At 44.4% G+C, this 15,066-nt stretch overlaps 1 protein-coding gene across 1 annotated transcript in view; it reads left to right on the top strand.

Moving 5' to 3' along the window:
* Positions 1-15,066, top strand: part of ALK (ALK receptor tyrosine kinase) — a 690,171-nt gene that overhangs the window by 230,049 nt on the left and 445,056 nt on the right. The window contains exon 2 of the mRNA XM_066623272.1: positions 8,793-8,912. Coding sequence (XP_066479369.1) covers positions 8,793-8,912 — 120 coding nt within the window. The remainder of the gene's footprint in view (positions 1-8,792; positions 8,913-15,066) is intronic.

Genomic DNA, 15,066 nt, shown 5'->3' with positions numbered 1-15,066 from the left:
CTTCTCCTGGCCTCCCCATGCCTTATAAGGCATTCAAAACATCACTTCTGGTTTTCACAAAAAACTGGAAGTCACTTTTTAAAATACCTACAGTCATTTTGAGCCCAACAGAGGACATGGGCGGACACACTGGTGTGCTCCCTGGGGCATTTGGTGGACTGCTGTGAGATACAGGAAGCTGGACTAGATGGGCCTATGGCCTGATCCAGTGGAGCTGTTCTTATGTACACTCAGCCTCTGCTGGGGTCAAAAAACCCTGCAGAGGCTAGGGGAGCAGACCTCCCCTCGCCTCCGAAGGGTGAGGACATCCCCCCATATCCACAGAGTCACATATCCATGGGGGCTTCCGGAATGGAACCCCAGCAGATACAGGTGCACATCTGTACATTTAAGTTGTGCTCTGCTCCAGCCAACTAAGCTGCAGTTGGGAGAGAAGTAGCCACAGTGGGGCCCCCACAGACAATCTCTGTCCATGGGCTGGCAAAGGCATGTAGCTGACCCTGAAATGCATGCCTCTTGCTCACACTGGACTGATAGAAGTATACCATTAAAATATTGTCTTCAGTTGAGTATTGCCAGCCTTTGAAAATGTGAAGGCAATATTTGGCTCTACATTTCCCCTTAGGCAAAAATATCAGAAGTGCCCATAGCTGTAAAAGAAGAATTTAAATTCAAAGCTTGGAAAGCATCAACATCTCTCTCTTCCATGGTTTACTGGGCCCTGCCAAACTTTTGGCTACTAAAAATGGAGCTGTCAGCTTCCAGTGCTTAATTCATACATTTATTTAAAAGTTTAGTATGGCTGTAGGAAAGTGATTAAACACCGTGGTCCTGGGAGCCAGACAGGTAGTTGGCATGTACCAGCTAGAGTTAAAATTCCTCCCCTGCCAAATGGCTAGAAAATAATGTCATTGGAATATTTTGCCTTATTTTTTAAAAATGTGGGTTTTTTTCTCCTCTGTGACTCTCAAGTTAATTGTAATTATCTTAGCGCCTGTATAGCCTGGGTGGCTGGGGTTGTCAGTGTTGGCCGCTTGGCCAAGGACACTACTGACAGTAGGGAAGAGGTGTCCAGGGTAGAGAGTTGAGGGCCTTGCTCAAGAGTGCAAAGAGGAGCCCAAGCAGCCTCAGACATGCCCTGGGAAGGGGGTTAAGGAAGCCTCTTCCTCCTGCCTTCTCCTCCCAGGGACACAGGCAGCCACCTTCACAGGGTAGATGCCTAACCTTTACTTAGCTTCTCATCAGCTATATACTGGGGAATCTTTATATACAGGTACCTTTGGTTCCCCCCCCCCTTGTGTAAGTGTTGCTCCCTTCATAGGACCTGATCCAGAAGGATACCTCCTTTTCCTGACTGGTTGTCTTACTAGTTCTACTGGCAGATCTCTGAGGCTGTGTGGCCGCATTGTTGACCTGTTAACTGCCTGGAGGGGGGCCGTCTATGACCCAGGAGTCTCACAGCAAGCCTGGGGGTGGTTGCTGTGTCAGGCACCAATTGTGTTAGCCAGCTGAGCTTGCCCCAGTGGGCCCATCAGCAACTGTGTTCCTGTTCCAGGGAGAATGCTGTGCCCAGGCAACCCGACAATGGGCCCAGTCAGGCCATGTGTGACGTCCATGTCTCCCCGGGGTATTGGCTCACCTGCCTCTTCTAGCCCGGCCCAGTCTCTCCAGGGTTGACACAAGGAACGAGGAGCAAACAAAGAGGACTTGCTTACTTCCTTTAATCGGGTTGTGGCCTTTACATTCATGGGGTGTTCTTGTTCCTTCACAAGAACCCCATTCCCCCAAGTACAATCTCAATCACAGACTCTCCACAATCCAGGACCCAAGTGGCCCGTCGCCCCAAGAGCCTTTATCTCCCCCCTTCAGTTCTCACCACGAAAGGTGTCTGGTGCAGGTTGTTCTCTGTAGTTCAGGTCTGGAGCTCTGGGGTTCTCTTGGTAAGGGCTTGGGTCCAGTGGTGACCCTCCTTTCCCCTTGGTTCTCAATGGTTGTTGGACTCAGCCAGGAGTTGTCCCTGATGTCTTCTGGACTGGGATCCCTTCCCCAGCCTATGGGTAGCCCCTTCCTCCAGGGGCTGGAGTATTGGGCTCCTCTCCACTCCTGGATCTCTCTCAGTTGGGAAGGCCTCTCCTCTCTTGGAGAGCCCTCCTTTCTCTGCCCCTTCCTAACCCCTGTTCCAGGGAGCTCTGGAAGGTGCATCCTCCTCCTTCCACTGTCTCTTCCCTTCTTCTTATCCCTCTTGCCAGACCTCTTAGCCCTGCCCCTTCCTTTCCACACCTGGGACCCAGATCTCGTGGGATCTCCTCCTCCCTGCTGGCTCCACCCTTTCTTTCCTCAAAGGTAGCTGCACCTGGGCTCTGAGAAGGCCTCTGCCTTGTCCCAGAGTAGAGGGGCCTGTTTGCCGCCAAGACTTAGGAGTCTCACCCTCTTTGTCAGGTTCCTCGCTCTTCCCTGGTCTTCCAGGGGTCTGTATACCCCTTTTCTCTACTTTACACCCCTTTTCCTTCTGTTCCCCTGATGGGTTTTGCTTCTCCTGGTACCCCCCCCCCGGGGTGACACAATGGCAAAGACCACTGTTAGGGACTCCACAGGACAACTCACGAGGGTCAAAGGTGAGGACTGCCCTGGACAGAGCCCAATCCTATACTTATCTTGAGACATCCCAGCGTCTTCTGCTGGTGCTGACTGCTGTAAAGCAGTCAATGCTAGTCATAAAACCATGCACTAGTCATTGCACTGCTGGGGATGCTGGTGGGAAGGCCAGAGCCTTCCCTCTGGTGCCAGCAGATCCCCAGACACCTGCCACTGAAAGTAAAATGGCAGGGGAGGTGGGAGGAGGGTGGGAGGGCAGAGGGGGGTGGCAATGGGGCAGGGGATGGGTGAATTGGGTCTAGGAAGGTGTGGGTTCAGGAGCAATGGCAGCTGCCAAATCCTAACCCCCTTCCCAAACCTGGTCCCATGGCATGGGTCCACATGGAGCTGCGCCAGCTATTTAGCTAGAACTGGTCTCAGTAGACCCCTCCACACTGTGGAGGCTTACCCTTGGTAAGATCTAGAGTACGTAGGGGTAATAGTACACCAATTTTTGTGACTGTTGGTGGCATATCGCCTTAGGTTTGGGATCCAGCCTCTGCCAGCTCCATCTTATCGTGCCCAGTGACTGTGGGGTATTTGAACTCCTATCTCCCTAGGCAAAGTCCATCACTCTAACCCTTACATTACACAGCTCTGATTGTAAATGTAGATGTCCAGATGGTAGCAGGTGTGTGAGTGTTTGCAGGTGTATGTGGGTGACAGGCTGGATCAATGTGAATGAAGATCAGTTTTGATGGCAGTCATTCCAAGCACACAGAACAGTATGGTGGGAAAAACAGGAGATGAGAAGTGAGAGACAGGATGGCAATTTAAGTAGAACCGTTCTAATGGAATTCGCCTGTCATCTTCCCCATGAGCCAACAGCAGAAAACTATGAAAACTGGAAAAATTCCAGTCCTTATTAGACTTTTTTTTTGTCCCAGTTTGAATTTCTGCTTTATAATTGGAAAGAAAAAATAAGTTGTCAAACATAAGTTCTCAAAATACCAAAACTAAGAATTCAGGATCTCCATGACATGACCAGCTTGCCATGCCCCTGGGTTTCCATTGAGCTTGCCTGCTTCCCTGATCAGAACAGCAGAAGTGCTAATCTCACACTTTCAGAATCATGCTGGTCTGGCAGGTGTTTAGAGTGGATATAGATGAAAATAGACCATTGCTGCCAACATGGGGTCATTGGGACAGGATAATCCCTAAAGGTTTGTATCAAACAGTCTAATTTGCAGCACTGAAATGCAGCAGGTTGCGACGGTGCCTGCTTTATGTGTTAGCTCTCCAGAGGCTAAAAATAAAGTAACAAGTGAGAAATGGTCTAAGGTCAGCCCTTATAGCAAGAACCTGCAAGTTCAGTCAAAAGGACAGTGCTGTTTAGAAATTATTAGTTTTCCATATGATAAAAAGGTTTAAACATTGAACCTTATACTCTCGGATGGGGAAATATCCTTTGAGTAATTGAAGATATTGCACTTCCTGATTGTTCTATTGTGTCAACAAAGACAAGGCAACTAAGAAATCTGGACTTCTGATTTTGAAATAAGTGTTAATCCAAAGATTCTATTGGGAATGGTATTATTTACTAAACATCTGTGCAGATGTACATTATAGTGATTGTTATTTAACTCACACACTCTACACTATATTTCAGTATTTGAGTCTGTATCAGATTAAAATCAAAACATGGTTGTTGAGAGATGATATAGTATAATAGCTAAGAGACTGAGCTGTGAATCAGAACTTCCTTATTTGAATCTTACCTGTGTCATGAACTAAGAGCCCAATCCTGGGCTTGATGTGCTGGCTTACCACTGGTGCGCACTGTCTCAAACGTGCCATAAGGCACGTTTGCAAAGCTGACCGCCGGGCAAGCACCTGTGCTAGCCCAGTGCTGGGTGGTTGTAAGGATTATAGCAAGATAACACATATGAAGCACTTTGCTCTGCAATGTTAGAAATACACTGTTAACTCTATACATTTTTGTGTGTTTTGGGGGCTAGAATATGACTGGCAATATTTGGGTTCAAATCTCAGCTGTAGAGTCAATGGGTAACCCTAGCCAGTTGGCACCTTTTAACCTTAGCTACCTCATGGGGTTGTTGTGAGAATAAAAGAGCAGAAGGAAGAACCATAAACACCACCTTGAGCTCTTTGGGTGAAGGGCAGGAGATACAACTGTAGTTAAATAAAATAATTGTAAAAATTCTAAAATTTCACAAGGATCTTTCAGCACTGTGGACCAAACTAGGCATTATACCAAGAGATCTGTGACTGATGCAGCCACAAGGTGAGCTGCTAGTTTGATCAGGAAAGCAGCATAATCCTTCCTTTTCATGTCATTTTTCTGATTTCACTTCCAGCTGCTACTTGTTTTACAGGGAAAAGAATGGAACAGGTACTTGTATTTTTTTTTTTTCCTCCCACTGAGTCAGTGGCAGCTTGAGGTGAAATATTTATGTTGTAAATTAAACTTACATTTACAAAGTTGACCTTGTTTCATACAGATTCAGCAAGCACTTTTCTACGCATAGGTCTGTTCTGAAAAAATCCAGGGCTGGAGCCAGGTTGCTAGAGGCCCTAGAATAATTCTTTGGACTGGGCTTCATTGACATGTTGGGTCTTCACACTGCCAAGTTTGAGGGTGATGGACAACAAACAGCAGCAGCTCCTCCCTCCACTGGCATCGGCCTTGTGATGACACAGGGGCTTCTGGGGAATACTCTCATTTATTGAGGAGAATGCCAGATTTGTATCAGTGGCAAAAGTCTCATAGTTGACACTGCTTATGTGGATATGGGGCAGGAGGAGGTTCTAGGATTGCCCTAGCAGAAGAGGCCCTCTGATGGGTGTGGGCCCTCATTCAGTGACTAAGAGTCCAATCCTTAACAGTGTGCTCAATGCTGGTGTGCACTGTCACAAACGTGCCTTAAAGCACATTTGTGAGCCCTTACCACAGACCCAGCACGAGAGCTAGCTCAGCAAGAGCCCGCTATGGGTTATCTCTTGTGCTGGGCCAGTGTTCCACCATCTGGTGGTTGGCCAGGCCACCTGGGGGTGGAGAGGTGTGTGGGGGAGGTGGGGAGGAAGTGTTCTGGGGTGAGAGAAGGCAGGTGGAGGGTGGGGAGGGGTCATGGCAGGAGAAGGTTGCTGAGCAGGAAGGGGCAGAACCAGTGGAGCTTGGCTCCACTGGATCTTGAGCCCCGTTTCGGACTACACAGTCCAACATGGGACTCTTAATTCTGTGCTGGCTCAAGAGCAGCTGCAGAAGTGAGTAGCCCAATTGTAGGACTACTTTCCTTACTCAGGGAAAGAGGATGAAAGTCCCCTTCTCCTGAGGAGCTGCCATAGGCTGCCCGGTTGTGTGTTAGATGTCACAGCTGCCATTTTGGTGCTGCAACAGCCCTGCGCTCCAAGCAGCTCAGGATTGGGCTGTAATCTGACCAGTCCCTGATGTTGGCCCTGGAGAAGAAACACATACATACATGGAAGGATTTTGTATGGGAGATACCCTGTAACCATCACCCTTCCCTTGTGTGCACCACTGAGTAGGCTAATGTGGTTGTCAGTTGTGACAGCACTGTTCCCCTCAAAGATGATCAACACTGTCAGAGCTGACAAAATTAATTATTTATTCATCAACAGATGGGAGAGACGCTTGAATGCAGAATAGAAAATACAGCACACACTTACAGTATGTATGAGGCTCTCTGGATTGGAGCCACCAAATAATGTTCATGAATGGGACGTAATGGTCATTTGCAAGAATAATTTAAACGGTTTCTGTTGCCAGATGGGAAGCATAGCAGTGGTAAATCTGCAATGCAAGGGGGGCATAACAGTGGTAAATCATATGCCCCGAATGCAGAAACTCCTAGGTTCAACTCATAGCATCCCCAGGCGGGGCAGAGAAAGTTTCTTTCCACTAGTTTGAATCAACAACACCAAACCAGGTGGATCAGTGGCCCCAAACAGCACAAGGGTAAAACCAGACATTACCCCTGGCACATAAGCTTCACTTCCATGTTTTCTTTCTTTTAAGGAAATAGAGGCGTAGCTAGGTCATATGACACCTGCAGCCCATAAATTTTTGTCACCCCACGTGTCTTAATTAATTAATAATTATATATAATTATGGTAATTAAATATTATTAATTATTAATTATATTGTTTAATTAATTAATTAATTCACTTTTTATACCACCCTTCCACCTAAGCAGCTCAGGGTGGTGTACATGGTTCCTCCCCTTATTTTGTCCTCACAACAACCCTGTGAGGTAGATGAGACAGCGATAGTAATAGTCATGACATGGAGTGAATAATAATAATGGCCAGAAAAATAAATGCAGTGAATATTTCCCCACAAGCAATGGATGAAATTCTGCATCAAATGGTATATAACTTGATGGTATTTTTCCTAAAAGCCACAATTTCCAGAATTTTGGTCACTAGGGTGTCACATCCCCCCCCCATTGTCTCATTGGCCTGTTTTGAGTTAAGGCAGTGGTTCTCAAAGTTTTAATACTGGGACCCATTTTTTAGAATGACAATCTGTCTAGGACCCACCAGAAGTGATGTCATGGCTGAAAGTGACATCATCAAGCAAAATAAAATCATTATAAATAATTAAATTAAAGAAAAACAGAAAAATAAGGGGAAGCCAGCTCTGTTTCACCAAGTGAATTTTCTCTGTAGCCTGCTTGCAATAACACCCCCCACAAAAAAATCAGTGAGATTTTCAGCCCTCCCCAGTGCCCACCTCACCAGCTCAAGCCTCTGTTTTATTCTTTGGGGGGGGGGGTTGCTGCCAGCAATAACACCCCCCCCCCACACACACACACACAAATAAAGCAGTGAGATTTTCATCCCTCCCCAGTGCCCACCTTACCAGCTCAAGCTTTTGGTATATTCTGGGGGGGGGGGGCTGCCTTCTGGAGCATTTGTTGAGCTCCACTTTCATTAGATGGGGACCATGCAGCTAGCCTTGCATTCCTCTTTGCCTGACTTGACCAGGAGCCAAGGCACATTTGCTTACTCGCAAGTAAACATGACCGTGTGGCTTACTTTCTCTTTCCATAGGGCTCAATACATTTGTCTGCTTGGAGGGAGGGACTTCCTTCTTGGTTGCTTTTTGGGGGCTGCTTTCATTGGATAGGAACCATTCTGATGTCATTGGATTCCTCTCAGCCTGCCCTTTCAGATGAACTGTGGCAAGTTCGCCTACCCTAAACTTAATGCGCGATATGGCTCAGTTTCAGTTTCCATAGGGTTCAATGCATTTTTTGGTTTCCAGTTTTTTGACCATAACTTTCGATTGAAAGGGGATATTTCAATTTGGGTTATTGCATTGCATTCCGCTGGAAATTCTGCAACCAACGGTGTATGGCATGATGGGGTTACTCCTAACCTTCACAATGTTAGCGATGTTGGGGTATTTGTGGTGTTACACCCCCTAGGGGGTGGTACCCGGGAAAGACCGCCCCTCCCCCTGCTAGCTACGCCGCTGGAAATAGTACAGGGAGTTAGGAGTGCCCAACCACAACTCTGGTCACGATCACATTCCCCTACACCAGTTTTTCTCAAACTGTGAGTCGGGACCCACTAGGTGGATTGCGAGCCAATTTCAGGTGGGTCCTCATTCATTTTGGTATTCTATTTTTAATATATTAGACTTGATGCTACCATGGTATGTGACTGTATATGGGGAAATGTTACAGATCTGTACTTTTAACAGGCTACTATGTATATGCTTTTTACAATGACAGTAAGTGGGACTTACTCATGGGTAAGTGTGAGTAGGATTGCAGCCTAAGATTGTTAAAAAATTTTCCTGCTTGATGATGTCACTTCTGGTCATGACATCACTTCTGGTGGGTCCTGACAGATTTTCATTTGAAAAAGTGGGTCCCGGTGCTAAAAGTTTGAGAACCACTGCCCTACATGCTATCTTCAATTTTACCAACTTTCAACTGAAGTGATACAACCCCCACACACTGACCCCACAGTTTTACCTCTTCTTCTCCAGTTTTTACTTAAAAGAAACAATACACAGAAGCAGAGCTTACATGCTTAAGGTTACATCTAGTTTGGCCTTAACGCAGCTCATATTTTAACAAATAATATACGCATTGTTTAGGTTGAAATGTTCTTTGGTTGTATCCATATCCTATTTTTGCATCACATACTTTTGATTTTATTGCCAGGCCTAAGCATTCTGGAATCTGCAACAAATATTCCACCAGTTTCTTCAGATATTTCTGCTTGGAATTTGTCCTGGATCATGAAAGATTCCTCCCCTTCCTTCGCTCCCAGAGGACAACATTGTAAGTACACCCATTTTATATTCCCAGTAATTTGGAGTCTGACATTAGAATAAATTACCTAGATAGGTTTTAAAACCTTAGTATTTTTTCCCTGAAAAAACAAATGCTATAGCATTAGCTATTGCAGGCAACATTCCAGCGTGATGCTAACTGTGGTGATCGTTCAATAAACTGGACAAGTGAAGCAGCTTAATTTAATTAGTTAATTTATTTATTTGCAGCATTTAGCAGTCATCTTCAAATTTCTTCAGAAAATTAAGCACAAAAATATTAACAATTTAAAGTTAACTCAGTTGACAGAAAAACCACTGAATATTTAAACAAAATCTATAAAAGTCAAAATGGCAACATGCAAATTCAATAAGTTGAAAAGGGAGTTAGTGATAGAGTAAACCATTATCATGTCCCAAGGGAATAGGAAAATCTTACAGCCCAATCCTAAAGAATTCCCCACATGGTGATGCAATGGTGCCAGCATGGCTTTCACTGTATCCTGTAGGGGACGTTTGGCTGCTGGATGTCTCTTCAGAGTAAGCCCCAGCAGCTGCTATGTGTCAGCTCAGGCCTGCTGAGCCTGCTTGTGCCAGCTCAATTGCCGGTGCAAGTCCACACTGACCTGGGAAAGTGAACTAAGCCTGGGAAGGGGGTCTGGATTTGGTGTGCAGTGCAACAGACAAACCTACCCTTCCTGAACCTGATCTGTCTTCCTTCCCACCCCATTACTGTTCCATTCTGCCCACCACCCGTTCCTCCGCCTCTGCCCCATTACAACCCCTGCATGGGCTTACCTGCTCAGATGGGTCTACACGGGTCCATTGGCACAAGGAGGGAAGCTCTAGCCTTCCACTGTTGCTAGATTAACTTATATGAACTGTGCCATCCATTCTGATTCAAGTAACCCATTTGAACTGCAAGGAAGACTGCACAAAGACTGGATCCTTTCAATGCCGTGCTATCTGTTTCTGTTTTAGAGAGAAGGTTCTTGGGTTCCCATACAGCACCATTCCCTTTTATGGCCTATTACATGTTAGGGTGAACAACCCGTTAACAATGGTATAACCAGGCTTTCATCTAATTGATGGATTGAAATAATTATCAAAGAAACAACAGGTAAAATGACAGATTTTCAAATTATATTGAATAATCACTGAAAAAATCACCATGTAGAAAACATGAAATTTCTGCATAACAATCTGGTTACCCTAAAAGGTTGTATGATTCACTGATGTCATTCTGAACCTCCATGAGGCAGCTGACATGATTATTAATGAGGTCACTGTGCACTTCAGTTTATATATGTAATTAAAAAAAAAATTAACCATAGTACTGACCAGACATTGACTTTCTAACAGGTAATGTAACAGTAGTGGAAAGAAAAAGAAAAAAAACTACATTCAGCATTCCTTTTGGAATGAAGGAGGATGAATCTATTGCTAGCCTCTTGTGAGAACAGATGAGGTAGAAAGAGGCTAATAAGATTTACTCACCCCAGGTCTCTAATTATCTGCTTGAGGGAAAAGTTTGACCTACCTGTGAGAAGGCATCACACGATCCTCCAAATTTATGTCTCAGCTTTTTATGCTGTGCAGTACATATTCTTTTGGACAGCACAGAGTATCTGCTCTCTGCTTTTGTATCTGAACGATGAAGACACTACAGTTTAGTCTCAAAGTAACAGATTTTCTTCCTTTTGTGCCTTATCCAAGGATGGCTTTCCATGTATCCTTCCATTATTTTTCTCAAGTATGGATGTCACTAAATTCTTCTCTTGTCAAAATGATAGAACACATGGCTATGGATTCCTTCTTCCTGGTGGGAATGATTTGATAAGATACAGAAGTGTCTATGGATTCTGCCTGTTCTGCATGCTTGCATAAAAATACACATTTAAATTTGAGGTGTATTATAACACCAGATGTTGAGTAGGAAAGACATCACAATATTTTTTTAAGATATGTCTAAAATATGTATTTTGGTGGAGAAAATTTTGGAAGAAGTTTTGGAAGAAGGGAATGGAAATAAAATGAAACTATGTGAAGTTTGGACAGAATAAAAATACAGGTGCAACCTCCCTATCCATGGATTCTGCCTCCCCTGGGTCCCCTGGACCCGTATTGAGCCAGACTTGGCCCAACCTGATCCCTCCAGTCGCCTCCAGAGGACCTGTCCATGGCCTCTGCAGGTTTCAGAATGGTCAAAAAGCAAAAAAAAAAAAAAACCCACAAAAACAAAACCAAAAAAACCCTGCAACTTCGTGTTTCTAGAGGGGAAACTGGAAGTGACTTTTTTTGCCCATATAAGGCATTCTGAGACCCAGAGAAGCAGGAAATGATGTTTTTTGCCCCCTCCGGGGGCTTCTCCATGCTTTAGAATGCTTAAATTGGTAAAAAAAAAAGTCACTTCCAGTTTCCTTCTGGAAACTGGAACTTGTGGGGTTTTTTGTTTTTGCGCTTTTTTGGCCATTCTGAAGCCTGCAGAGGCCACATGCGTTTGGTCACCTTTGGAGGACTAAAGGGGCCCAAAACCGCGGATTTCATTATCTGCTGTTTTCTGTATCCGTGGGGAGGTCTGAGAATGGGTCCCCCGTTCCAGAGGCCCCACCTGTAGAGAGATTAATCCATCTTAACTTTAACCTCCAAAGAAATAGAGGTCTAGGGGGAAACATTTGCTTTACAAATCTAAAGAAAACCCTCACATAACTTCATCTGATTATAGCATGAAGGTACATTAATATTGCCTACTGAATACTACAAATGTCTTTATTTCAGTTTTCTCCATAGAATGTTCCTATGTCATAGCATCATTCCTAGTATAACTGTATGTTCGCCTTGGCGACTACCATCCCCCACTTGTAAATGCTTCTTAGAATGACACTACATAATGGACACTACTCCCAAATCCCCGAACCATTCAAAACCAAGGCTTCTAGAACTCAAAAGACCTTTCACGTAAGAGCTGTCCATTCCCACATAAGGAATGAACAAATGATTTTCTAATAGTTCATAGCCTTGTTGCCTGATTAAGATTACAAGTGAGTGCTTAATAAAACTTACATTAAAACTTTGTTTGCCTAATAGTCTGATGGGACCCTTGTAATTAAGTGACTGGCACTGCTGAAGTGAGGAAATATTAGTTTTCTTAATTACTTTTCCCCTTTTTCTGTTAATTGATCAATGTCTTTGACTGAAAGACAGAATAAATTAAATTTTTACAGGATTCCCCCACCCATTCAAAATTCATTTCCATAAAGGGAGGGAAAAAATGCTTGTGTTCACGTTTTGATCACATTTCTAAAACTGCATATGATGGTTCCAGGAGCAAGTTATCTTTTCTTAGGCTGCAGAAGGAATCCTCTAGCGTCAGGGTGTTTAACTTTAATACCATACCTCACTCTCAGCGTGTCAGCTGTTTTCACTAATAGAAGACAGGAATGTTGGTGACTGCTGGCCATGCCAGTCCAAAATACAACCACTGTGTTCAGAGACAGTAAGTAATATCTCTGACTACCAGTTTCTGGGGACAAATAGCAAGAGATGAATGCCACCATCTTGTCCTAATTGTGAAATTCCCGGAAGCATCTTGGTTGGCTTACGATGGAGATAAATTCTGAGCTATATAATCCATATTATTGTCCGACCCATCATGACAATAATATTACATTCTAAATCTTCTGCTCTTCCTACATAAACTCTTATTTTTCCCTCCAAGGGAATATAACAAATTTCAGTCTTGAGAAGTTTGAATGGCTTTGAGCTGACCAGGTTTTTTAAAAAGTGCGTGTGCGCTTGCACCTCTAGATAGGCTGGAAGATAGCACAGGGGAGGGGGCACAATTTGGGCACAATTATAAATGAGTATCAGGTAGGCCAGGGCAGCTGGTCAAAGACAGTAAAAAGTCACAGGTAAGAACATGCATACATTGTGTCCAACAACATCTGGACACAATGCATAGATTTTTATATACAAATACCAGACGCCTCTGAAGGTGGGAAGCCGGATTGCTTAGTTGCAAAGGAAAACAGATGTCAGCAAAGCAGAATCCTGATGGAATGAACAGAATCACTGGAATGTGATTATTTCAGGATACAAACTCTACACAAAGTGCAAGGAGGGGTCTATTGTGGGTAGTGTAGTTCTGTGAGTCAAAGAGAGTACAGAATCCAACAAAGTATAAAATTTAGGGAGATAAGACTCATCCACAGAATCACTGTGGGTGCAAATACCAGGCTCAAAGAATAAAGTAGTACTGGGGATCTGCTATTGCCCTTCTGATCAAACTGCTGAGGGTGGTCTTGACTTGGAAGAAGGAATCGGGGAGGCATCAAAAGAAGAAAGTGTTACAGTAATGGATGATTTCAACTAATTACTGGGTAAATTCATGATCAGGCCATGACAAAGAGAGAACATTTCTAGATACTCTAAATAATAGCACCTTAGAACAGTTGGTGCCCTATGCCAGTGGTTCTCAAACAGTGGGTCGGGACCTACCAGGTGGGTCGCGAGCCAATTTCAGGTGGATCTCCATTCATTTCAATATTTTATTTTTAATACATTAGATTTGATGCTACCATGGTATGTGTCTGCATTTGGGGAAATGTTGCAGCTTTGTACTTTTAACTAGGTACTCTGCATATGCTTTTAACAATATGCTTTTAAATAGGACTTACTCCTCGGTAAGTGTGGGCAAGATCGCAGCCAAGGATTGTTAAAAATTTTCCTGCTTAATGATGTCACTTCCGGTCATGACATCACTTCTGGTGGGTCCTGACAGATTCTCATTCTAAAAAGTGGGTTCCGGTGCTAAAAGTTTGAGAACCATTGCCCTATGCTATCTTCCACCAGCTCAGACCATGCAGCACTGCCAGCTGAGTAAACACTGCATGCTATAGGTGGGTAGGGAGAAACAGATAGCCCAGGAGAAGTAAATAAAAAACAATTTTTACTTGCCTCTCCATAGGACGCCTGGTCTTCAGTGGGTCTCCTTGGACCTATGCTAGCAACTGGGGGAGGTGCAGGGTGGAAAAAGAGCATAGGATATTGGCATGCATGGCTGCTGCTAAGATCCTCCCCCTCCTGCCCCTGGCCCACTCACTGCTCCATTCTGCCCACTATCCTCCCCCAAACCATCCCCACTGCCACTGACATACCAGCTGAAGAGCTGGTGTAGGTCTGAGGAGACCCATTGGATACTGGATGGCCTATGGAGAGGTAAATGAACATGTTTTATTTTTATTTCTCCTGGACTGTCTGGTCTCCTGCCAGCCCATAGCATGCAGCATGTGCTCTGTCAATGGGCTGCATACTCTGGGCAGGGAGGGAACAGGATTAGACTTGGAGTCAAATAGAAGTGGCAATGGATGAAGTTCTAGTGTATTGACAAATTAATGCCTGAATCATCCTCTCAAGAGTTGTTAAGAAACTGAAATGCAAAGCTGCTGATCTCCTAACAAAAATATGCCACTTGTCCTTTCAATCAGTCTCTCTGCCAGAGGACTGGAAGGTAGCCAGTGTAACACTGGATCAATGGGGGACTGGAAATTATAGGCCAGTCAGCTTAACATCATAGTTAAAACTAGCATTAAACATAAAATCATTAAGCATATAGAACAGCAAGCATTCCTGAACGGGAGTCAGCATGATTCCTGCAAAGGTGTCTTGCCCTACAAATGTTATAGATCAGCAATTCTCAAACTGTGGGTCAGGACCCAGTAGTGGGTAGTGACCTAATTTTTGGTGGGTTGCGAAACTGACAAACTGATAGCTGACAAGGAAAATGTATTGAGCTCTATGGAAACCGAAGTGGAGCAGCACATGCATGTTTACTTGCAAGTAGACAAACATGCCTTGGTGCACTTCGAAGCGCAGGCCTATGGAAACAAAAGTGGAGCAGCACATACATGTTTACTTGCAAGTAGACAAACATCCCTTGGTGCACTTCGAAGGGCAGGCTGAGGAGAATGTAACAACACCAGACAGTCCTAATCCAATGAATGCAGGTCCCAACAAACTCTCAAAAATTCCCCGTGCCCCCAGTTGACAAGGAAAATGTATTGAGCCCTATGGAAAATAAAACCAAGTCACACATGTGCATTTACTCACAAGTACGTGAATGTGCCTCAGCTCTTATAGAAGACAAGGCAAAGGGGAAGACAAGG

This window comes from Tiliqua scincoides, chromosome 1, assembly GCF_035046505.1.
Source record: "Tiliqua scincoides isolate rTilSci1 chromosome 1, rTilSci1.hap2, whole genome shotgun sequence".
Classification (NCBI taxonomy): Eukaryota; Metazoa; Chordata; class Lepidosauria; order Squamata; family Scincidae; genus Tiliqua; species Tiliqua scincoides.
The sequence above is the reverse complement of the archived record's forward strand: the minus strand, read 5'-3'. Positions and strand labels throughout refer to the sequence as shown.